The sequence below is a fragment of the Somniosus microcephalus genome, chromosome 14, assembly GCF_052327205.1.
Source record: "Somniosus microcephalus isolate GS21.2 chromosome 14, FLI_Smic_1.0, whole genome shotgun sequence".
NCBI lineage: Eukaryota > Metazoa > Chordata > Chondrichthyes > Squaliformes > Somniosidae > Somniosus > Somniosus microcephalus.
The window spans coordinates 92,980,828-93,004,747 of NC_141000.1; the positions used below are offsets into that span (position 1 = coordinate 92,980,828).

The 23,920-nt window shown below is 51.6% G+C and overlaps 1 protein-coding gene across 1 annotated transcript in view; it reads right to left on the minus strand.

Annotated features, from left to right (window-relative positions):
* The window catches only part of LOC147107704 (NXPE family member 3-like), a 57,790-nt gene that overhangs the window by 21,796 nt on the left and 12,074 nt on the right, over window positions 1-23,920 (minus strand). Inside the window, exons 2-3 of the mRNA XM_086006929.1 lie at window positions 7,660-8,447; window positions 7,168-7,241 (exon numbers count right to left, since the gene is read on the minus strand). Coding sequence (XP_085863055.1) covers window positions 7,168-7,241; window positions 7,660-8,447 — 862 coding nt within the window. The remainder of the gene's footprint in view (window positions 1-7,167; window positions 7,242-7,659; window positions 8,448-23,920) is intronic.

The window sequence follows — 23,920 nt, forward strand, 5'->3', positions numbered from 1 at the left end:
ATTTTCGGGCGCTATGCGTGTAGCGCCTGTGCGCAGCGCAGATTGCGCCCCGCCCCAAATTAAGTTGCCCGTTAGCGCCGGCGCAAAGTTTAGCGCCCGCCCGGATGCGCGCGCAGAAAATGACGTCACATCCTCGTGCAACGCCCTTTGTGCGCCCCGATTCCAAACTTCAGTCGGACCGCCCCATTGTGCGGCTGGCGGCCGGAGCGTTTGGAAAAAGGAACGCAACACAACCAGCGCGGGCCCCGGGGGGCGCAAATTAAAGGGGACATGCTCTCCAGTATAAAGGCCAGCCTTTTTTCAGAAAACACTCTTGTGCAACGCATTTCTGGAGACACAACAAGGAGGATAGCTAACTGGTTTCAAGCAGCAAGAGCTCAGGTATTTTTGGACTCAGGCCAGAGCGCTGCAAGTGGCCTTTTGGAAATTTGAGTGTTTGCCAGGATTTGATGGGGGTCGCATGGGGTGCCAACGCGGAGCTGCAGCTCCATGTCCGTAGGGCTCGCAGACGCATTGTGAGAGGGGCAGCCCTGGCTAGAGGCAGAGGGGGCTACAGGCGTCGGCCACGTAGGCCTTACCCAGTCAGGCTATGCCGCCAGCAGCGCTCCTACCTAAACATGAGTGCCGCGCGATGTGTTAATAGGCTCCGATTCCGAAAGGAGGTGATTGCAGAGATCTGCCACCTGCTTCGCCGAGATCTGCGGCCAAAGCTCAGGTGCAGGACGTCTCTGTCGGTGGAAGTGAAGGTGACGGTGGCATTGAACTTCTATGCCACCGGCTCCTTCCAATACGCTGCTGGGGACATAGCAAACATCTCCCAGTACGGCGCGCATCGCTGCATCCGCCAGGTGACCGAAGCACTGTTCAGAAGGAGAAGCCAATTCATCTCCTTCCCCATGGCCCTGAGAGCCAGCATCAGCGCGCATTGGGATTTTCCAGACTCGGGGAATTCCCCTTGGTGCAGGGCGCCATTGACTGTACGCATGTGGCTTTGCGGGCCCCTCTGGAGCATGGCGAGCAGTATCGCAACAGGAAGGGCTACCATTCTCTGAATGTGCAGCTGGTCTGTGACCACAAGCAGCGCATCATGGCAGTCAATGCCAGCTTCCCAGGCAGCAGCCACGATGCCTTTATCCTGCGGCAGAGTACTGTGCATGACATGTTCCAGGCACAGCCTCCCCCAAGAGGATGGCTACTCGGGGACAAAGGCTATCCTTTGTGCACCTGGCTCATGACCCCGCTCCGCGCGCCCAGGACCGCTGCTGAAGAGGCCTACAACGAGAGCCATCAAACCACCCGCAACATCATCGAGCTAACTATTGGGGTCCTCAAGCAGCGGTTCCGCTGCCTTGATCGCTCCGGAGGAGCTCTCCAGTATTCGCCGGACCGGGTCTCCCAATTTGTGGTGGTTTGCTGCATGCTACACAACCTGGCTATCCGCAGGACTCAGGCACTGCCACCTGACGTTGGACCAGCACCTCAGGAGGAGGAGCAGGAGGAGCATGAGGAGGAGGAGGAGGAGGAGCAGGAGTACGTTCCCAGGAGGGAGCGACCAGGGCCAAGGGCCGCACGACGCCACCTTATTACACGGTACTTCTAAGCCCCCTGTCAGGGAATGGCCAGGGGCCATGAGGGAAGATGAATGCAGCCGCTCCGCAAGCCCTCAGCCGGCGAAGCCAACAAACACTAAGAAGAACAACCATGGAGACTGCATGAATAAAGATAATTTTTTATTACACAAAAATGAAAAGCCCTTCCCACATGAATCCCCAAAAACAATAAACGGGCCCCACAAAAAGCCCAACAAATGACTCACTCCCACAAACTGGGGAGGAGTCACTCCACCTTTCTTCAAACCGGGCCTCAACGTCGGCCTAACGCAAAAAATAAGCCCTCCAACAACACAACCATGGGCAAAATAAAGATGGCCACCGCCATATAAAAGGAAAGCTGGCCACACCCTCTACTGAGTGGCCCGCGAGGGCGAGACCTTGCCCAGCCTTTTGCCTCCCCTGCCCGGCCTGCTGCTCCTTCGCAAGCTCTGCCCAGTGGCTGCTGCGAGGCTGGGGGAAGGTGCCTGAGGCTCAGATGCCCTTCCGCCAGATGCCGCTGGGGGGCGGCCTACACGGCGTTTGGGCCTCGAGGGGCCGTCTGCTGAGTGGCGCACCTGAGCCTGGCCACCATCAGCTGCAGCCGCTTGCCCTTGACGCTCCAGTGGGGGAATGGCGGCGACGGATGGCGCAATGTGGGCCAGCTGGCGTCTGGGATGCGCTGGCTGGTGCTGTGGCGCGGTGGCACTCGGCCGGGCCCGCACTGCAGGATCCGCAACAATCAGCCGAGGGGCGGCTTGCTGGGATGGTCCAGCGCGGCGGCTGCCCTGGCGATGCCTGCCTGAGACAGCGCGTGTGGCAGCAGTGAGTGCCCCTGTTGTCCTGGTGTGCGCGCGCATCACATCCGCCAGGGTCTTGATGGCATCAGTCAGCATGCGGCCACTCACGGCAGTTGCTGCCCCGAACTCGCGCACACTGGTCGCCAGCGACTCGATGGCCTCAGGCATGCGCCCCACCACGCTCATGAGCTCCGTGTGGCGCCGGTCCGAATCCTCGGCCATCTTATCCAGCTTCCGCACCTCCTCCGAGGTGAAGGTGTCCGGACTGGAGTCGTGACTCTCCCGCTGGGGAGGAGGGGGCCGAACTAAGGGACCCTTGCCACGTTGGTGGCGGCGAGTGTGCCGATCAGCAGCACTCCCCTCTGATCCTTCCCCCCTTTGGGGGGAAGGCCGCGGGCCACGCGCACGGCTCCTGGGTGGCTGGACGCCACTGGTCCCAGAAGCTGCATTGCCCTGCGACAGTTCCTCCAGGCACTCGTCCAGTGAGGAGGTGTCAAGCATTTCCTCCTCTCCTGCGGGACGTGACTGTTCCCCCGATGGTCCGGCTTGCTCCTCCTCCTCCTCCTGCTCGGAGGTGCTGTCACTGGCAGCTTCAGGGTCCTGGTCGTCACCAGCTGAAAGCAGGAATGCACAAGAGTAGCTTCAGAGTGAGGAGACGGCGTCAGCGAGGGAGTTAGGACTGGTGGCATTCAGTGCATTGGTGGGACAGTGGCAAAGGAGGTAGCTCGGATGGGCCAGTGTGACGCGAGAGGGCCAAAAGGCGAGGTCCTTACCATTGCCGGGCAGCGGAGGGTCAGATACTCCGCACGCTGTGGGGACGATCACACGGGCTCCCATGAGCACACACACGCGCTCCTCCAGCCGAGTGAGCTTCTGCAGCTTGGCGCGGCCACCCCTGGCACGGGCCTGGCGATTAAAGGCTACTTTAGCCTGCAAGAGAAAGGACGGGCTGTAAGTGCGCAGTGTAGCCCTGATGTAGTTTGCACTGCCTCCCATGGTGGAATAGCTTGGCCAGAGTGAAGCCCTGATGTAGTGTGCACTGCCTCCCATGGTGGAATAGCTTGGCCAAAGTGTAGAGTGCCGAATGGCCATTTGATGCTCATGACTGTCCCAATGCTGCTGGCTGAGGGCTGGCCAATAGGACTTTCAGCTCCCTTTGCCCATCATGTCAGGTGTACATGCAAGAATGAGGAGGAGACTGGAAAGGCTACTCACCTTGACAATCCTGGTCAGGTCGTTGTATTTTTTACGACATTGTTTGTGGGTCCTGGGGGCATCGCCGGTGAACGTCACCCTCTGGGCGATCTGCTTCCAGGCTTTGGTGTAGTCGTGGTGGGTTGGATTCCTCCCACTCTCTGGGAACAAGATCTTGCGCCTCACCTCCAGAGCTGTGACCATTATGTCCAGATCACCCTCTGAGAAGCGCAGGGCATGCTGACGGGCCTTCTCTGGCGTTGCCATGACTCCCTGGGGCTGAGCAGCAGTGTTGAGGCCTCTTTGCAAGGCTGCAGTGTGCAGGGCGTGGCAGCAGACCAATTCGTCCCTTCCCCCTTTAAGAGCTGGTCGGCGCCACGGGGTCTGCTGTCAGTCCAAAAATGACCGCACCCGCGCTGCGCCCCGCCTGGGCGCTATCCCTCTGGACCGCCGGCTTAGCGCCTAAAGATAGTAGTGGAACGCCTCTTTTAGCGCTCCACCAACCTCTTAGGGCGAAGCCACTGAATTCCCGGCAACGGGGCGCTACTTTGGGGCGGGCGCTAACTTCGGGCGGGCGCTAAGGTTAGCGCCCCAAAACTGCCTATACTGAAAATCTAGCCCTAGATGTAATATCTCCAAGTTTGCAGATGACACAAAGCTGGGTGGGCGCGTGTGCTGTGAGGAGGATGCCGAGAAACTCCAGTATGATTTGGACAGGTTGGGTGATTGGGCAGATGCATGGCAGATGCAGTATAATGTGGATAAATGCGAGGTTATCCACTTTGGTGGCAAAAACAGAAAGGCAGATTATTATCTGAAAGGCAATAGATTGGGAGAAGGGGAAGTGCAACGAGACCTGGGTGTCCTTGTGCACCAGTCGCTGAAGGTAAGCATGCAGGTGCAGCAGGCGGTTAAGAAGGCAAATGGTATGTTGGCCTTCGTAGCGAGAGGGTTTGAGTACAGGAACAAGGATGTCTTGCTGCAGTTGTACAGGGCCTTGGTGAGTCCACACCTTGAGTATTGTGTGCAGTTTTGGTTGCCTTATCTGAGGAAGGATGTTCTTGCCATGGAGGGAGTGCAGCGAAGATTCACCAGGCTGATACCTGGGATGGCAGGAATAACGTATGAGGAGAGATTGGGTCGATTGCGCTTATACTCGCTGGAGTTTAGAAGAATGAGAGGGGATCTCATTGAAACTTATAAAATTCTAACAGGACGAGACAGGCTAGATGCAGGAAGGATGTTCCCGATGACGGGTGAGTCCAGAACCAGGGGTCACAGTCTAAGGATAAGGGGTAAGCCATTTAGGACAGAGCTAAGGAGGAATTTCTTCACCCAGAGAGTGGTGAACCTGTGAAATTCTCTACCACAGAAGGCAGTTGAGGCCAATTCATTAAATAATATATTCAAGAAGGAGTTAGGTATATTTCTTAAGGCTAAAGGGATCAAGGGATATGGGGAGAAGGCAGGGACAGGGTACTGAGTTTGGATGATCAGCCATGATCTCATTGAATGGCGGAGCAGGCACGAGGGGCCGAATGGCCTACTCCTGCTCCTGCTCCTATCTTCTATGTTTCTATGTTTCTATGAATACACGTACCCAGATCTCAGTAGAAACAACAGCAACAAATTCCAAGTGTGAAGCAAAATGCCGAACTGAAGTTGCAGTCTATGATTTATTTTCAATGTAACATTCTCCCAGAACTAAAGAGGGACAACTGGCATAAACTTTGGTGCTCTCTTGCTGATGTCCCACATACCTGCTCCCCAGAAACAGACTCCTTGGGGATGATTTTCACTTTCAGCTGCAGCAGAAAACAGGTAGCAGTGGATCGGTCACCCATTATAGACCTCGCCTAATGTCCCTTTCCATTACATCGTAACCAGAGAATCACCTGCAATGGCTTCTCTTCCCGCTCCCGCACTGTTACATCTGGCGTTCCCCAAGGATCTATCCTTTGCCCCCTCCTATTTCTCATCTACATGGTGCCCCTTGGCGACATCATCCGAAAACAGTGTCAGTTTCCACATGTACGCTGATGACACCCAGCTCTACCTCACCACCTCGTCTCTCGACCCCTCCACGGTGTCTAAATTGTCAGACTGCTTGTCCGACATACATTTCTGGATGAGCAAAAGTTTTCTCCAATTAAATATTGGGAAGACCGAAGCCATTGTTTTCGGTTCCCGCCACAAACTCATTCCCTAGCCATTGACTCTCTCCCTCTCCCTAACATCTGTCTGAGGCTGAACCACACTGTTCGCAACCTTGGTGTCATATTTGACCCTGAAATGAGCTTCCGACCACATATCTGCAGCATAACAAAGACCGCCTACTTCCACCTCTGTATCATCGCCCGTCTCCGCCCTTGCCTCAGCTCATCCACTGCTGAAACCCTCATCCATGCCTTTGTTACCTCTAGACTTGATTATTCCAATGCACTCCTGGCTGGCCTCCCACATTCCACCCTACGTAAACTAGAGGTCATCCAAAACTCGGCTGCCCGTGTCCTAACTCACACCAAGTCCCGTTCGCCCATCACCCCTGTGCTCGCCGACCTACATTGGCTCCCAGTTAAGCAGCGCCTCGATTTCAAAATTCTCATCCTTGTTTTCAAATCCCTCCATGGCCTCGCCCCTCCCTATCTGTGTAATCTCCTTCAGCCCCACAACCCCCCAGAGATATCTGCGCTCCTCTAATTCTGCCCTCTTGAGCATCCCTGATTATAATCGCTCAACCTTTGGTGGCCGTGCCTTCTGTTACCTAGGCCCCAAGCTCTGGAATTCCCTGCCTAAACCTCTCTGCCTCTCTACCTCACTTTTCTCCTTTAAGACACTCCTTAAAACCTACCTCTTTGACCAAGCTTTTGGTCATCCTGCCCTAATTTATCCTTATGTGGATCGGTGTCAAAATTTTTTGTCTTAAAATACTCTTGTGCAGCACCTTGGGACGTTTTACTATGTTAAAGGCGCTGTATAAATACATGTTGTTGTTGTTGACATTGTTAACAGGTCCACAACCAGCAGTTTTTCACCTGTGCCCAAGGTGAAAATTACCCCCAATAATCTTCTAAATATTGCAGTAGTATTACTGCACCAAATGGAAAGTAAAACCAGATTTATATTTATTTCTTCAGGGATGTGGTTAGGAACATTATATAATTTCATTAATTTCTCTGATTATAACGTGTAATATCCCACTTTATAAAGTTTAAGGTTGGATTTGCTACACTGCAGGAAATGCAAGTTATATTTTGAAAACCCTAAACATTATTCACACCACATCAGAGCAATTTGATAAAAATGTGTCCATTTACAGGTAGAAAACATGAATTTTCAGTTGAATGTTCTTCCAATGAATGAGTTTTTTTTAAAATAGCAGTGCATAAATCCTACTTGCTCTAAATAATGTTGTACCCAGAACGATAATCTAATTCAGTAAACCACTAAATGGGTCATTTCAAAAAGAGCCCCCAATTCCTGAGAATTTTCAGCAAAGAATTACTCCACTATTCTGCTTAATCATACTCCCTCTAAGATACCAAACCTTCAACTTACTTATCACGAACTTAAATCTATCTTACCTGCCCGAGGTGAAGGCTCTATGGTTATATAACCTTTGGCACTGGGTAATATGGGCTTCTTGATGTTAACTTCACTGAAAATGCAAACATATTGTAGATGAAGCCATTGTATCAATGTAAAAATGAATACACACAGCAGATAGCCCAAAGCTAATTCCAACTATCCTATTCCTCAAACATTTATCTGAAATTTATTTCAACAGATTAGATTTATTACTGTCATTCTTTCCATGTATAACCAGTGTCAGTTTCATTCATAAAGTTAACCTTGAAATGACAAAGTACATTTATCTCTCTCTCCGTAATCTATGCTTTCTATGGATTGAACTTATGATTAAGGAATGAATAGAACTGATCTTTGTTCTTATAATGTTCAAGTTTTTAATTGACATTCCAGTATTGGGAAGTCTGGTTCTAGACCTCGTACATATATCACAATCAAAATAGGAGAAGGAAAATCAAAATATGAATAAAAGAATGCAAGTGACATACCTTTGGAAATAACGACCTTCTTCTCCAATTAAGAGGACTTTCTCATATCCTCTTTTAGCATGGTTAATACGAGCAGTGCAGGGGAGCTTCGTTGGTTTGTAACAGAACCAGGGCTCCCCAGTCCTGACATCAGTAAAGTTACAGAGTGGTTTAGTTTGAGGCAAACAAAGATTACACACAGTGGTCTCTGAAGTGCCCCCAGATTTGAAGGCACTTTGAAAAGACACTCTATCTGGCTGTTCCTCACGTAGTCTTTCAAGTGCTTGGATCCCTTCACTGGGATGAACTAAGGAAACAGACACTTCAACTTTCCCTGGCCAAGATAAATTAAAACTTAGATAGTAAAATCCATTTTGGTTATCTATAACTGTTCCTGCTGAACCGGCTTTTAAAGCTGGGGTGTGGATCCGGCCTTGGAGATAGTCACCCCCATATTGCTTTGGGTTTCCTTCAAAATCATTCATACGCAGCATCACTTGTAAATGATCTCCAACATAGAAAGTCTTTCCAGAATTTAAAATAACAAAGCGAGCATGTGATGGGTCGCTGCTTTTCACAAAGGGTACAGCAGACTTGGGTGGTTTTGGCCATTCAATCATTTTCATAAGGATTGTCCCCTCTGACCTTTCTTCAGGGGTGAAGCTCTGATTCTGGTAACCACACTGCACCAATTTGTGTGTCCAAGGGGTCTTCCTTGTTTCCTCTTTCTGCCTCATTGCGTGATAAAACTTTGGAGTTGGATATCTCCTCCATTTGGACTCTGATCCAGAAATTGAATCTTTAGCAAACTATGAAAAGGAACAACATTTTTAATGAATATGTTTTCTATTGTAGGGTTCGAAAATCCACAACCACGTTTTACCAAAAATTAGATTGCCCTATACAGTTTAAAACCAACATTTTCGGCCAAGGCAGAGGTCCCGACAAGCAGGCTGGGATATGTCTGGGACATCCGAATACAGGGGACTGTGGCTCAGAGGTGAGCCATAGATGTCGGCCAATCGAAGCAGAGTGCATTCTCAAAGGCCAATCAGGGGACCGAGTCAGACCTGAAGCGAGGAAACCCCCGGCCAATGGGGACCACCGGTCCGGGTTTGAATATGTGACTCACCCCTAATCGGGTTATGAATACAAGCCATCATCACCTTAATCAACTCTGACTAGGGACAATAGTCTTATGATCACTACAGTTAAGAGGTGGCCCAAACTAATCAAGTCCCAGGACTGACACAATGGGGCAGCAGACTTGGAGGAGCCGATGTGCACTCAAAACAATACCCCTGTCCTCACACCTACCTGTATAAATATGGAACACAAGAAGGACCAATGCTGAGAGAGAACTATTACCAGAAGAACAAACAGGAGAGCGAGTTAAGACGCTGAGGGAAAAGACGAGCCCGGGAGGGACGAGCTGGGGCGAACTAACATCTAAAGAACTCCAACCGCGCTGAGGAGAAGATCCACCATCAGGCCCCAGGCTCAATCGGTATACTGAAGGTTTACTCCGCTACCAGACGGCGCAACATCGCCGCAAGAAGCCGTACCGTATACCAACTCCCGTTCCGGGGACCTCGACAAGAAGACACCAACAACCGAAGTGGCTGTGGAAGACGGCATTCACTCCAGTCATTTCGGGAACCTTTTCCATCAAGCACAAACCAACCAACGACAACCGACCGAAAGCGCAATCAACAAAACCAAACTTCGAGAAACCCAACCAGACGCAGCAAGGTCCTCTCTGAGGTTCGGGGTACGGCGAACCCCGAGGCACAGGTCGAATTCCGACGACGACAGCAACAACAACAACCCAACAGCCGCACTCAAAATTCCATCTGTCAAGGGAGGAGGCTGTGAGTATAATCCAAGGGCCTGCAACTGTCAGTCTAGTTTAGGTAGGAAAGTGGGTTGGTGGGATTGGACTTGGTAAAGATAAAACTGTGTAAACATTCTCGTTGTGTCCGTTCTCTCTCATATTTTATTTATATAGTTATAAATGTGTGTGTGTGCTTATTACGTTTGTGGTAGAACTCACCTTGGCAAATAAAATTGGTTGTCACCTGTTCTTTTCCAAGGACTACTTGTCTCCGAGTGTCTATTTAAAGTGCATCGTTCTCCACCCAAATTCTGGAGTTAGAACCAGATAGGGGCATTAGGGTGCTTTGAACCCGCCAAACAAGGGAACAGCAGACTAGGGAAAAGAGAAAGGACTCCAGGAGCACTTGGGCTCAGGAGTACCCCACAGATTAGGTATAAACTGTGCGGGTTGCTGTTGGATCCGTGGTTCAGTGGATAAATAATCACACGGGTGCTGTACATTAACAAATAACAGGTCTTTACTGGAGGAGGGTAATCTCTAGACTGGGGTACAGAGGCATGCGCAAAGCTTATATACCGGTGTGGTCACTGCCGGTACTACAGTATACAGGAGCTGTAAAAAGTAGTTCTGACTTAAAGGCACATACACTACAATTCCTCCCCTTTTAGATTAATAATAACCCCCTTAATATTCAAATAACAATTACATTTTTACATGTACATTAAATAACAAATGTCCATTTATAGATTCAGTCTTTGGGGCGGCTTCCTGACCCTTTCGGGATAGCGCCTTTCCAGAGGTTCTTGTTCTTGGTGCAGTGGCGATTCTGACCCCTTTTCATCGGGTAGTTCATCGGGTTCCACTGCTACTGGGTCTGAAGTAGATGCTACCGGTATGTCGGGTTCATACCCAGGTACTCGAGACATGGGGTTGACGCGTTCCTGTGACGCTAAGATCTGATCGACGTGGCGTCTCACAATGTTCTCCCCGACACCCACTGTGTACATTAATGGCCCCTGCCTTGTACACATCATTCCGGGATTCCACTTCTCTGTTCGATAGTCACGGGCCAAGACTGGTTGCCCTACATTGAAGCTCCTTGTCAGCTTCTCATTGATGTGCTGGAATTGTTTGTCCTCAACATTTCTTCGCACATTTGGTCTGAGCAAGTCCAGACGAGATCTCAACCTTCGGTTAAAGAACATCATGGCCGGGGTCTGGTTGGTAACTGCATGTGTCGCGTTTCAGTAGGCTAATAAGAAATTGTCCATCTTATGCTGTAGTGGAATTTCCTCGTCGCACATGACCTTTATCGCCTTCTTAAAGGTTTGTACGAACCTCTCAGCCAATCCATTGGTGGCTGGATGATACGGAGCGGATGTGTAATGCCTTACCCCGTTCCTTTTCATGAATTTTTGGAACTCGTCGGACACAAACTGTGGTCCATTATCAGAGCAGATCTGCTCTGGCAAACCGTTTCTGGCAAATATGGTCCGTAGGACTGCAATCATTTTCTCTGTAGTGGTTGAAGACATCTTTATCACCTCAGGCCACTTTGAATGAGCATCCACTGCTATTAAGAACATTGAGTCCATGAATGGACCAGCAAAATCAATGTGCACCCGTTGTCATGGAGAGGAGGGCCACTCCCATGGGTGTAGAGGGGCATGTGGTGGTGCATTTTGGACCTTCTGGCATCCTAAGCAGCTCTTAGTTAGGTCTTCGATTTGTTGATCGATTCCCGGCCACCACACATAAGCCCTAGCAAGGCTTTTCATTTTCACTCCCCCCAGATGACCATCATGTAGCTCATTGAGCACTCTCTCCCTTAACTTGGGTGGAATCACCACTCTGGATCCACACATCACTGTCCCCTGGCATACTGACAGCTGTTCTCTTCTGGATGAGAATGCTGGCAACAGTGAGTCGCCATGTGTTGGCCATCCCCTCACCGTCAATTCATATACCCGTGACAGCGTCGGATTATTGCGGGTCTCCTTCTCTATATCCGCGTTTGTTACTGGCAATCGTTCAATTATCGACGAATAAAATATCTCGATAGGGTCCACTGCTAGTGCTTCCTCCACAGTGGGCAGTGGCAGGCGCGATAGCCCATCAGCGTTCCCATGCTGATTCGTGCCTTTATATTCTATTTCATATTGATTCGCCCCTAGAAACAGGGACCATCTTTGTAACCGCTGTGCAGTCATTACTGGCACGCCCTTCTTAGGATTAAACATGGAGATAAGTGGTTGGTGGTCAGTCAGCAAGGTGAACTTCTGCCCGTGCAGATAGTGGTTGAATTTTTTTACTCCCCATACTAGGCTGAGGGCCTCCCTGTCAATCTGGGCATAGTTGCGCTCGGCTGAGGTTAGTGACCGAGACGCAAAGGCTACTGGCCTCTACAACACGTCTGGGAATTTGTGCGACAGCACCGCTCCAATGCCGTAGGGTGATGCATCACATGCCAAACGAATTGGTAGTGCTGGGTTGAAATGGGCCAACACCTCTTTTGATGTGATCAATTCTTTACACTTCTGGAAATCTCGTCTCCGTTCGTCATCCCACTTCCATGGTACCCCTGTTTGCAGTAGGGTGTTCAGCGGGTGTAATACCGTAGACAAATTTGGTAAGAACTTGTGGTAATAGTTTACCAGCCTGAGGAACGACCTCAGTTGTGACACATTTTCCGGTGCTGGAGCCTTGACTACTGCCTCAATCTTCTCAGGGGACTTATGTAACCCCTCTTCATCGATGACGTGGCCGCAATACGAGATCTGTTTCTGGAAAAACTCGCACTTGTGGCGATTAGCTCGTAGCCCATACTCCTTTAATCTGGTGAGCACCTTCTCCAAGTTAGCGAGGTGATCACCGTCATTTTCGCCCGTGACCAAGATGTCGTCCAAATAACACTGGGTCCCTGGAATCCCTTGCAGGACCTGATCCATCGCCCTTTGCCAGATAGCCGGAGCCGAGGCTACTCCAAACACCAGCCGGTTGTATTGATAGAGACATTTATGAGTGTTGATCGTAAGGTAATGTTTCGAAGCTTCTTCTACCTCCATTTGCAAGTACGCCTGAGCTAGATCAATTTTGGTAAAGTGTTTACCACCAGATCTTCCGGATCCATTCACGTCCTAGCAGTGGTGGTCCTCCATTTGGCAATACATATATATCCATTTTAGCTATTTCCTGGCCTTTACATGTCACTTTAACCCTTATTTTTCCTTTGGGGTAGACTTTTTGCCCCGTATATGTCTTCAAGACAATCTCTGTAGCTTTCAAGGGTATGTGTGAAAATAGCCGCTTGTAGTCTCTTTGATTTATGACTGTTAGAGCTGACACTGTGTCCAATTCCATTTCCACTTGGACTCCGTCTATCTTGAGTGTAACCCAGATAGTCTGGTGATCCTCCATTTCGGTTACATTATGTAGTTTCAGGCAACCCAGCTCCTTGCTTCCGGAGTCTGTGTCACTTTTCTGTTCGTCTGAACCACTGTCCATCACCTGGTGTACCTTTTTGTACTTCTCCTGTGGAGATTTCTTACTGTTGGTTTTCTTCCCAGACCTGCAGACTCTTGCTATGTGTCCTGTTTTCCCACACTGTCTGCACACTTGGTCCTTGAACCAACAATCTTTCTGGTCATGTGTTGTTCTGCCGCAGCGATAGCACTTCCCTGTTCCATAGGTCATTTCGTTGGTGCCATATTCTTGCGGTCTCCGTTGTATCTCTGCAGCGCCCCTTGCGGCTGCTTCGTATGATACTGCCATACTGAAAGCTTTGTCCAGCGTAAGGTCCTTTTCTGATAGAAGCCGTTTCTGGGTTCCTTCACTTTGTAGCCCACACACAAACTTGTTCCTTAACGTGTCTGCTAGTCCCGCTCCAAACTGGCAGTATTTCGATAGCTTGCGCAGTTCCGTTAGGTACTCAGCATTGCTTTCGTCTTTGTGTTGGTCCCTTTTATGGAACTTAAATCGTTCTGCTATCAGCAGCGGTGTGGGGTTTAAGTGGTCCTGTAGGATTTCTATTATGCTTTCAAAATTCTTGTTTACCGGCTTCTCTGGGGTTATTAGATTTCGCAGTAACCCATAAGTTTTTGCACCCATGCAATTTAACAGAACCAGTGCTTTATTAGCATCTGGCACTTCATTCGCCCTGCAGTACACCTCAATACGTTCCACATATGTCGCCCAATCTTCGACTTCATTGTCGAACGTAGAGATACTGCCACTCTTCGGCATCCTTGGTTGTGCGTTAACTATCACCAATGGTGCCTCCCGCGCTTCCCCTTCTTCTCCGCTAGCACAAAATGGCGTCTCCCGCGCTTTCCTTCCTTCCCGCGCTCGCCCTTCTTCTCCGCTGCAGCTTCTCAAAATGGCATCTCCCGCGCTCTCCCTTATTCTCCGCGGCTCAATGGCGTCTCCCGCGCTCTCCCTGCTTCTCCGCGGCTCAATGGCGTCTCCCCTTGCTTCGCCCCGCAGACCCTGATGAGCCCGTGATCCCTGGCTGTGCTCTGCGCGTTCTTCTTTTGATATTTTTCGACGCCGCTCAGTCTAGAACCCGGCTGTTTCTTACCCTCTCTCTCTCCGGTTGCTTTATTTTTCCTCAACGCCGCTCGGTGTTCAACCCCCGGCTGCGCCCTGTGCTCTTCACCCTCTGTCTTACCCCGTCGACGCTGCTCGGCTCTCTCTCTGCCGTCGGTCGGCTCCAGCCGCCGCTGCTCGGGAAGGGTCTGCTCCGGACCTGTCGTCCGTCTCTTACTGCTCGTTGTGGCTGGGGAATCAAGCCCGGCTCTCCACAACCTCCCCAGTGAAGTTGGATCTCTGCCTGACTGCTGGGCGGTTGCTCGTGGTCGACGCCCGTGTTCCTGGCCTTGACTACTTTTTCTTTTTTTTCTTTTATGTTGCAGGTAGATTCGAATCGACACTTGTCGCCACTGTTGGATCCATGGTTCAGTGGATAAATAATCACACGGATGCTGTACATTAACAAATAACAGGTCTTTACTGGAGGAGGGTAATCTCTAGACTGGGGTACAGAGGCATGCGCAAAGCTTGTATACCGGTGTGGTCACTGCCAGTACTACAGTATACAGGAGCTGTAAAAAGTAGTTCTGACTTAAAGGCACATACACTACAGTCGCCACCATATTTTAGTCCTCCTCTATAAGCTGTTGTTCTCTATCTCCTTAGAGGGTGTTTAGTGACACCCGACCTGCAGGCTAACATAAGCTGCAAGGATATAAAGGAGACCGAGGCCCAATACATCAACAGGCACTAAAGACCCCTGCAATTGGGCAGAGCAGAGCCCCATCCCCTTATACAATGGCGAGCCAGGTAGGAGTCCAGTGGGAGAATGAATGCACGACCTCGGAAACAGTGGTTTTTGGTAAATCTAAGATGGAGAAGAGAATCTCCGCCTACGCTATTTCCAAGGTAGACTTCACAAAAGAGTGGGTACAGAACCTAAGCAGGGCACCACGTCCCGTGGACGCGGCGGCCCAGTGGACGGCAGGATCAAAGCATAATAGGAAGATAGAAAAGGCAATCTGGCTCATATGCCTGACAAGGCAGGTCCGGGCATCGGACTGCGAGATAGCCAGGATTAGCAAGGAGCTGCGAGAGGCGCTGCTCACCTCAGAAGCTAGGGAAGCCACAGGTCAGAGGATCATGTTAGAGCTGTTTGAGGAAAGGGAAAAAAAGGCCAAAGAGGAGGAAGCCTCCCGCAGCCAGCAACAATACCTGCAGGGGCAGGTGACCGAGGCTAAGGCTGGGGAGCGCAAGGTTATGAAGTTGAACGTTACTTATGTGCAGAAAATTGAAGAGCTGGAAGGCCAGCTGAAAGATTTGCAGGCGGCATATAGAGTTAACTGCAAGGAGGGTTTCGAGAAAACAGATCACGGGCCTTGCAGAGAACGGGTTCAGTCACTGCTCTAATCTCTTGCCCAGGCGAAGGGCACGATCTGTTTGTTAGAGCCAAAGAGGGCTGACAACAGATCGGAGCATTGGGGAATAGTAGAGGACCCGGCTGCGAAGGACAGCCAACCGCCTCCCGAAGCACCGGTAGGTCCGGTCGAGCCACGGGGGGAACCAAGGGTGTAGACCAGGGAGCCCACAGGGCGGGGGACCGAACAGGGAGGCCGGCCCAACCAAAAGGGTATGGGACCGGACAGGTAGATCCGGTCCAGCCCAAGGGGTATGGGTCACCCACGGAAGGAGTTGGGTCTGTAGGATCGGAATCCGAGGCAGAGGAAGAGGTGGTAGAGGAAATAGAGACCCCAGCTACGGAGTCTGCAGTGGGACCTATGTGTCCAGTGGTCCAGAAAAAGTACGGGCCTCCACAAGGTGCACAGGCCCGTGGGCCACTGGACAGTGAGTTTGTAGTCCTGCACGCAGCTCCAGCTCTGAAGGCCATGATTGCACATATCCCCACGCTCACCAGAGGGGGGGTAGATCCATCTGTACATTTCTCTAACATCGCACAGGCGGTACAAATGAACAATTGTGATGACCAAGAAGCAGTAAAGATGCTGCTATTCTCAATAGAGGGGAGGGTGTACCAGGCCCTCCCAACAGCCTGTAGAAAGGGGCAGGTCACCCCAGAGCGGTTACAACGGGCCATCTTAGAAGCCCTGGGGTGTAACGATGGGAACCCCCTTGACAGGCTCAACAAGACCAGCCGGTTACCTGGGGAAGCCCCGCAGGTATACATGGACAGGCTGTGGACGGTGTACCGTGCAGCCTGTGGCAATATCCTGGATAGAGAGGCTCTTACAGCGGACCAGCGTGAAGTGTGGTTCCGGATGATTATCGCAAACAGTGTGCCCTGTATTAAGACCTGGGCAGATCTCTGGTTCAACCCCAGAGACCCTAACCTCACCGAAGAGGCGGTGGCGGAAAGGATGTCGGTTACCCAGCGTAACGGGGAAACCCCAGATGAAAAGCTGGATAAACCCACAAAGGGGCGAGTGCACGAAGTGCACTCAAACCCTAATCCAAAAAGGGAATGGTATCAGGAGGGCAAGCACCCGTCCGATAAGAGGGGAGTGTGTTACGGGTGTGGGAAGCCCGGCCACTACCGAAGTAGTTGTAGGAGCAATCCACCCCAGGCACAGGGAGGAAGGAACCCTCCCGCGACTGCCCCGTCCGGAGGAAAGGACAGGCAAACGAAGTTTTTGAAAATGCAGTGGTAGCACTCCGACAGCTGATGGCAGGGATGGGACGCATAAATGTAGCCGTAGGAAGGGAAATCCCCACGGCTCCACAACCACGGGAACAATGACTACAGCCCACGCAGCCTGCTTACTTGTGCCCACTAGATTATGACTCATGGGGTAGACCGTGGGTGAAGATGGAGGTGGAGGGAGCACGGGGAACCTACCTGTTGGACACGGGTGCTTCCAACACCATCGTCCATGCGGAGGATCCAGGGGCTTCGCCTCTATCCAGCGGGGTGCCCCATGAACCAGTGGGATTCACGGGGAATGAGAAGACAGGGTACTTCTCACTCCCGCTTACGCTTCAGTTAGGCGCACTTACTGCGAAGTGGAAGTGTGTCCTGATGAAGTGGGAGCAGGCTGACAAGGGGATACTGGGGGTTGACTTTGTAATCGCCCACCAGATCCTGGTGGACTTGCGGAACCATTGTCTGTGGGGAACCGTAGACCCGGGGACCAAGAAGGGAGTTATGATGATTGACAAGGTGCAGGATAAGGGGACTCTCTGTACAGTGAAGCCAAAGGGAGTCTACGACCTGGAGCTTCTGGCCAGTGGCACCCCAGCCGAGTACAGGGCCTATGTGCGAGCCAATCTCGCAGTATTTGCCACCCACAAGCACGACTGTGAGAGAGTCACAGGTGTGGAGGTCAGAATAGATGGGGATCCCATGTCGAGGCCCCAAAGACAATACAACTCCCTGAGAGAGGCGGAAGCCGATTTAGAGGTGGCGCTGGGTTCGCTAGTCGAGCAGGGTGTTCTGAGGCCCATAGCCACCCACGTAAACTTTCCCCTTTGGCCGATCAGGAAACCGGACAACTCGTGGAGAGCCACGGTGGACTATCAGGTGCTCAATAAGAACATCCCAGCTTGCGCTCCCACGGTGGCGGCGGTTGCAGACCTGATCCGAGAGATCCCTGCTTCAGCCACCACGTTTACGGTGCTAGACATCTCAAACGGCTTCTGGTCGATCCCTGTGAGGAGAGAGGACCAATACAAGTTTGCTTTCACGTTCAGGGAGCAACAGTATACTTGGACCTGCCTCCCACAGGGATTCCACAATAGCCCTAGCATCTTCCACCAGTGCATGGCCAATTGCCTAAAGGGTTTCAGCCAGCCAGGACAGCTGGTGCAGTACGTGGACGACCTGCTGCTCTTCACAGAGAGCAGGGAACAATACGGTCCACTGCTGGCTGAGCTGTTGGCTGTGCTGAAAGACGGCGGGTTTAAAATAAACCCCAAGAAGGCCCAGATCGGGTTGAGGGAAGTCAAGTTCCTGGGTTTAACCTTAAGGGCAGGAGAAAGGGGCATTGATGAGGCCCGAAGGCGGACAGTGCAGGAACTCCCGGTACCGACCAACGTGTCCGGAGTTCGATCTTTTCTGGGGATCACGGGCTATTGCAGGGACTTCATCGAGGATTATGCAGCCACGGCAGCCCCCCTGCTCAGGCTCCTCCACAAGGGGGTTGAGTGGGAATGGGACGACGGCTGTCAGGCTGCATTCCTTCGATTGAAGCAAGATTTGCAAAAAGCACCTGCACTGGGAGCAATTGATGGGGGTGAGGATTTCTTTTTGGAAGTGGCAGCCAGCGGGGACAGCCTGAGTGCCGTGCTTTTACAGGAAAGGCACGGACGGCTGAGGCCGGTGGTGTACTCCTCTAGGGTCCTCACGGATGTGGAGAAAGGGTACTCGAACTGTGAGAGACATCTGTTGGCTACTCACTGGGCAGTGAAGAGGTCACAAGTCTTCACAGGAGTATCCCCTATCACACTCCTCACCCATCATACCCTGACCCAGATGCTGCTTGATGGGAGGATAAAAGATGGGACGGTCCGCAGTGCAAGGATCACTCGCTGGACCCTCCTCCTCTCCCAGATGGCGATCAGGGTCAGAGGTCTCTGTGAGCCAAAGCTCGCAGCCAACCTTACTTATGCAGGGGAACCGCATAGATGCTCAGTAGAAGGAAGGGGTGTGGGATGTCGACTTCGGATTTCGGGCAGGGATACATCCCACAGGCCGCGAGATCTACGTCGATGGGTCAAGTTCAGTGTCCGCGGGTACAAGACTCACGGGTTGTGGAGTTTGGGACCCCAAGGCAGGCATAGCCTTGGCACTTAAACTCCCCAGCACCCTGAGCGCCCAGCAGGCTGAACTCTCGGCGGTGATGTATGTGGTCACTCACCCCGAGGAATTCCCCACCCCATACACGATTTGCTCAGACAATATGTTCACATGCAATTCGTGTACAGAGTATCTGGCGATTTGGTCCCGCAGGGGGTACATCTCCGCGGATGGGAGACCCCTGGTTACCAAGCCCCTGCTAGTGAGGATAGTGGCAGCCCTAGGGAGTAGTAGAGACGTCTACATCCATAAAGTAAAAGCCCACTCTAAGACTGAGCCATGGGCAGAGGGTAACCAGCGAGCCAACCTGCTAGCCAGAGAGGGAGCACAGACCGGTCGCTTCTGGGACCCGTACGAGAAAGGCAGTGTAGTAGCTGTCAGAGGCCAGCCGAGGGCACCAGGGAGCGCAGGGGTAGGATTGGCCCCGGACCTGAGAATGGTCCAGGCGCAGGATCCCGTCCTCAAGGCGGCCATAACAACCATCCTCGATGGAGGAAAAGCAGAGGGCCCGGATGATACAGCGGACGTAGCTGTGAAGGAAGGGATGCTGTTCAAGGGGGACAAGTGGGTGGTCCCAGTGCAACACCAGCGGGAGTTCCTACAACTGGCCCATGAGGGCCCAGGTGCAGGACATCCCGGGCCAGAGTCCACCTGGCAGAAGATGGAACAGGCAGCGTGGTGGCCAGATCTCCGGACTGACGTCCGCGACTTCTGTGCAGCCTGCCTGGTGTGTGCAGCAAAAAGCCCAGACCCCCAGAAAAGAAAGGCATCCATGGGGCACATAAGGCGGGTAGAGGGACTATGGCAGTCGATCCAGGTCGACTACATAGGACCCCTACCGACCGCCCAGGGAGGATACAAGTACTGCCTGGCGTTGGTAGACGTATTCTCCAAGTGGGTGGAGGCCTTCCCCTGCCGAACAGCCACCGCAATAGGGACGGCCAGGATCCTGGTCAGGGAGGTGTTTTCAAGGTGGGGACTGCCACAGTTTGTGGAGTCCGACCAGGGGAGTCACTTCACTGGCCAGGTGATGCAGGCCACCCTAAAGGTACTGGGAATTAGGGCAAAATGGCATGTTGCTTACAACCCCCAGTCCTCAGGTCCAGTGGAACGCCTGAACCGCACCATTAAAGAAAGACTCCGCAAGGAGACAGGGGACTCACCGAACAAATGGGTAGAGGTCTTGCCTCTGGTCCTCATGGGAATTCGAGCCAGTCGATCGAAGAGCACAGGGTACTCGCCCCATGAGCTGATGACCAGACGGCCCATGAGGACCCCGGTACACGTATTGGTGCCCGGCCTCACCGAAGGACAGCTTCGGGAAACAGACCGGGACCGCTTTGCTGGGAATCTGCTGGAACGACTGCAGCAGGTTCACTGGCAAGCGGCCACCAATATGGGGAAACAGCACCGCAGCAACAAACTGCTGCTGGAACCCCGCAAGCAGCAGGACTGGGAAGTCGGCGACCAGGTCATGGCCCGCAGCTTCGCCAGAGTGGGGTTGTTCGAACCATTGTACATGGGTCCTTATAATATCGTCGATAAGGCCAGCCCAATGGTTTATGCGGTCCAATTACCCCGTCGGGTGAAGTGGTACCACATCAACCAATGTAAGCGGTTTGACTCCACTAGGGCAGGAAGGAAGAAGGTCCCCAAACCCAGAGAACCCCCAGAAGTGACAGAGGACGCCCCGGTGGAGGTGGCAGCTTTGACAGAGGTCGATGTCGGCCCGAAAGCTATGCCGCCCGGGATGGTCCTCTGCCACTGTGGAGACATCACACAACTTGACAGACAGGCAGGAAGGATAGGACAGGAAGTTCAAAGTCAAGGTCACAGGGAGGCTGGAGTTTAGTGTGAAACCGACGCGCAGCCAAGGGAAGCCCTGCAGTCCGCAGCAGAGAAGAGAATTGTGTTAAGCATAGCAACCAGAAAAGCAAAGGAAGGGGAGGATCAGTGGGAGGACGAAGGGATACTGCCCATGATGTGGGACTTTGTGCCACCAGTGAGGCGTAGTTCCCGGGCGGTCCGACCCAGGGTGACTTGGTCCCCCGTGTATCCATCCCCAAATACAAGGGTTCAAAAGCAGAGGAAGCGCCGGAAGGGTAAACTCTGTACTGTGAGGGGTAAGTCCCTGTCACAATCCCCAGAACGAGCACCAGACACAGGAGGACAGTTGAAGGAGGTCCTCCTGCAAGCCCTACGGAAGGGGGTATCTCGATCCCCTGGATAAGGTCAACAGGATGACCAGGAAAGGGGAGGCAGTTACAGAGACTGACCTGGCCACCCGGAGATGGGTGGCGTTGTACATAGCACCTTTTTGATAGTTGAGGTGATTTTGCAGTGAGGTGATGGTGTTTTGGTTAAGCAAGGAAAACAAAAACTTGGCGCTACTCCAGTCGAGCCTGAAGAAGTCTCAGGCAGGACTGTGTTTTTCAATTTGTGTTCCAGAAGATGTTCCGGACCATCGTGATGATACTCACCTACATGGGGACCTGCACCGGACGCCGAGGGGACACCGAGAAGTCCCTGGTGTACGGGTGTTCCGGGGGCAGGGCGCCAACCGTAACCACGGGAGAAGGTGTTATGTATTGTGTGTTCTCCTCCCACCTGTGGTGGCGCTGTCACAGGAGATAAATGGTTGGGTGTTCTCTCGGTTAAGTTTAGCTCTCTTTGTTCGGAACTTTCCAGAACTTCCTTTTCTTCCAATAAAGCACTTCATGTTTGAATCTCTGAGTTCTGAGTCCTAAATTGTGTCTAGGTAGAAAGGTACCAACACAACAAGTGGCGACGAGGATCGGATGAATCTGTGTTGTGGGAACTTTCTTGTTTTCGACTACAAAACACTCGGAACAGAGATTGCAGCATCACATTAACGTTGCGGCAGTGAGTAAACAGAAATTTTAATTTGAAACGTGAGATGGCTACTATATTAGGAAACATCGGTGATTTCGATGAAAATGTGGAGCAATGGAGCGCATATACGGAACGTTTTGACTATTTTGTATTGGCGAATGCGGTGGCAAATGAAAAGGTCGTGCCTACCTTTTTGAGTGTAATCGGGCCGAAGACATTCAATTTACTTCGCAGCCTCGCGCAGCCAGATAGGCCAGGAACTAAAACATATAAGCAACTAGTGGAAATTCTTGGAGCACATTTTTCACCAAAACCTCTGGTTATTGCTGAGAGATTTAGATTTCACAAATGGAATCAAGAGGAGGGGGAATCAGTGACGATGTTTATTGCTGCTTTAAAAAGGTTATCAGAACACTGCGAGTTCAAGGAGGTGCTGAAGGACACCATTAGAGACAGACTCGTGTGTGGTCTGCAAAATGCAGCCACACAGAAGCGCCTTCTTACTGAGGACAACCTTACTCTTGAAAAGGCCATTAAAGTTAGTGTCTCCATGGAGATGGCGGAAAAGGAGGCTCACCAGTTGAGTTCAACAGGGAGAGTTCACAAGGTGTCGTCTGAGCCTAAAGGTGCACGGAACGGCACATGTTACCGTTGTGGGAAAACAGGCCATCACGCTAATGACTGCTGGTGTACGGAGCTGGAATGCCGAAATTGTGGCAAAAAGGGTCACATTGAACGCGCCTGTAGAGGTAAAAAAAGAACAGACAGAGCTGGGAAGCATGGAAGCAAACTGTCTGTAGTTGGACAAGAGAGGAAAAAGAGTGTTCATTCAGTGCAGAATGATGGAACAAGCAAAACAGAGGGGAGCGACACCTCTGAGGAGGAAGAGGTGCACATACTGACGGTTGCAGGTGATTCAAATGGCTACTGGGTGTCACCACTGGTGGAGGGACAATCAGTGCGGATGGAGGTGGACACAGGCACGGCTGTGTCCCTTGTTTCAGACACTGTCTACAACAAAATGCTAAAGCATCTTACCCTTCAGCCAGCAAACATTGTGCTAAAGACGTATACCGGCGAACCTGTGGCCATGAGAGGCACCATTGAGGTGACAGTTAAATTGAACGGACAGACTGCAAAACTGCCACTATATGTGGTAAAGGGAAATTACACATCGCAACTGGGACGTACGTGGCTAGAGAAAATCACGCTGGACTGGCCTGCAGTCCACATGATGTCAAAAGGGGAGTCAGGTCTGACTGCAGTGTTAAACAAACATGCAGAACTCTTCAATGGGGAACTTGGGAGCATGAAAAAGATCAGCGTGAGACTGGACATTAAACCTGACAGCAAGCCGAAGTTTCACAAAGCCCGATCTGTACCCTATGCAATTAGGCCAAAAGTTGAGGCTAACTTGGAGGCCTTAGTCGAGAATGGAGTCCTGGAGCCTGTGAGCGTGAGCAAATGGGCCACACCCATTGTTCCTGTCCTGAAAAAGGATGGATCTGTTCGAATCTGCGGGGATTTTAAAGTGACTATTAACCCGGTGCTGTCTGCGGAACAGTACCCTCTTCCCCTCATTGATGATCTTTTTACGGGCCTGGCCGGAGTGCAAAAGTTCAGCAAAATAGACTTATGCCAGGCTTATCTACAAATGCATGTCGATGACAAATCAAAGGAGCTGCTGACAATTGTGACACACAAGGGGCTATACAGGTACTGCCGCCTTCCATTTGGAATTACGTCGGCCCCTGCTCTATTCCAAAGGGCAATGGATCAGATTTTGAGTGGACTGCCAGGAGTCCAGTGCTACCTGGACGACATCCTTGTCACTGGGACAAATGAGGATCATCTTCTGAACTTGGATGCGACACTACAACGACTGAAAGAGTACGGACTCAGAGTTCGTAAAGACAAATGTGAATTCTTTCAGTCTTCAGTTGAGTACCTGGGGCATGTGATTGACGCTACTGGCCTGCATAAGGTGCCGTCAAAGGTCAAGGCGATCATGGAGGCCCCAGCACCCCAGAATGTGAGCCAGTTACGTTCATTTCTGGGGCTACTTAACTACTATGGGAAGTTTATTCCAGACTTAGCAACATTGCTGAAGTCGTTACATCAGTTGCTATGTCAAGGCAAAACATGGAAATGGACTGAACTGTGCAACGAAGCTTTCGCCCAAGCAAAGAAAGCATTGCTGAATTCGGAGGTCCTGACACACTTCGACCCAAAGCTACCCATGCAGCTAGCATGTG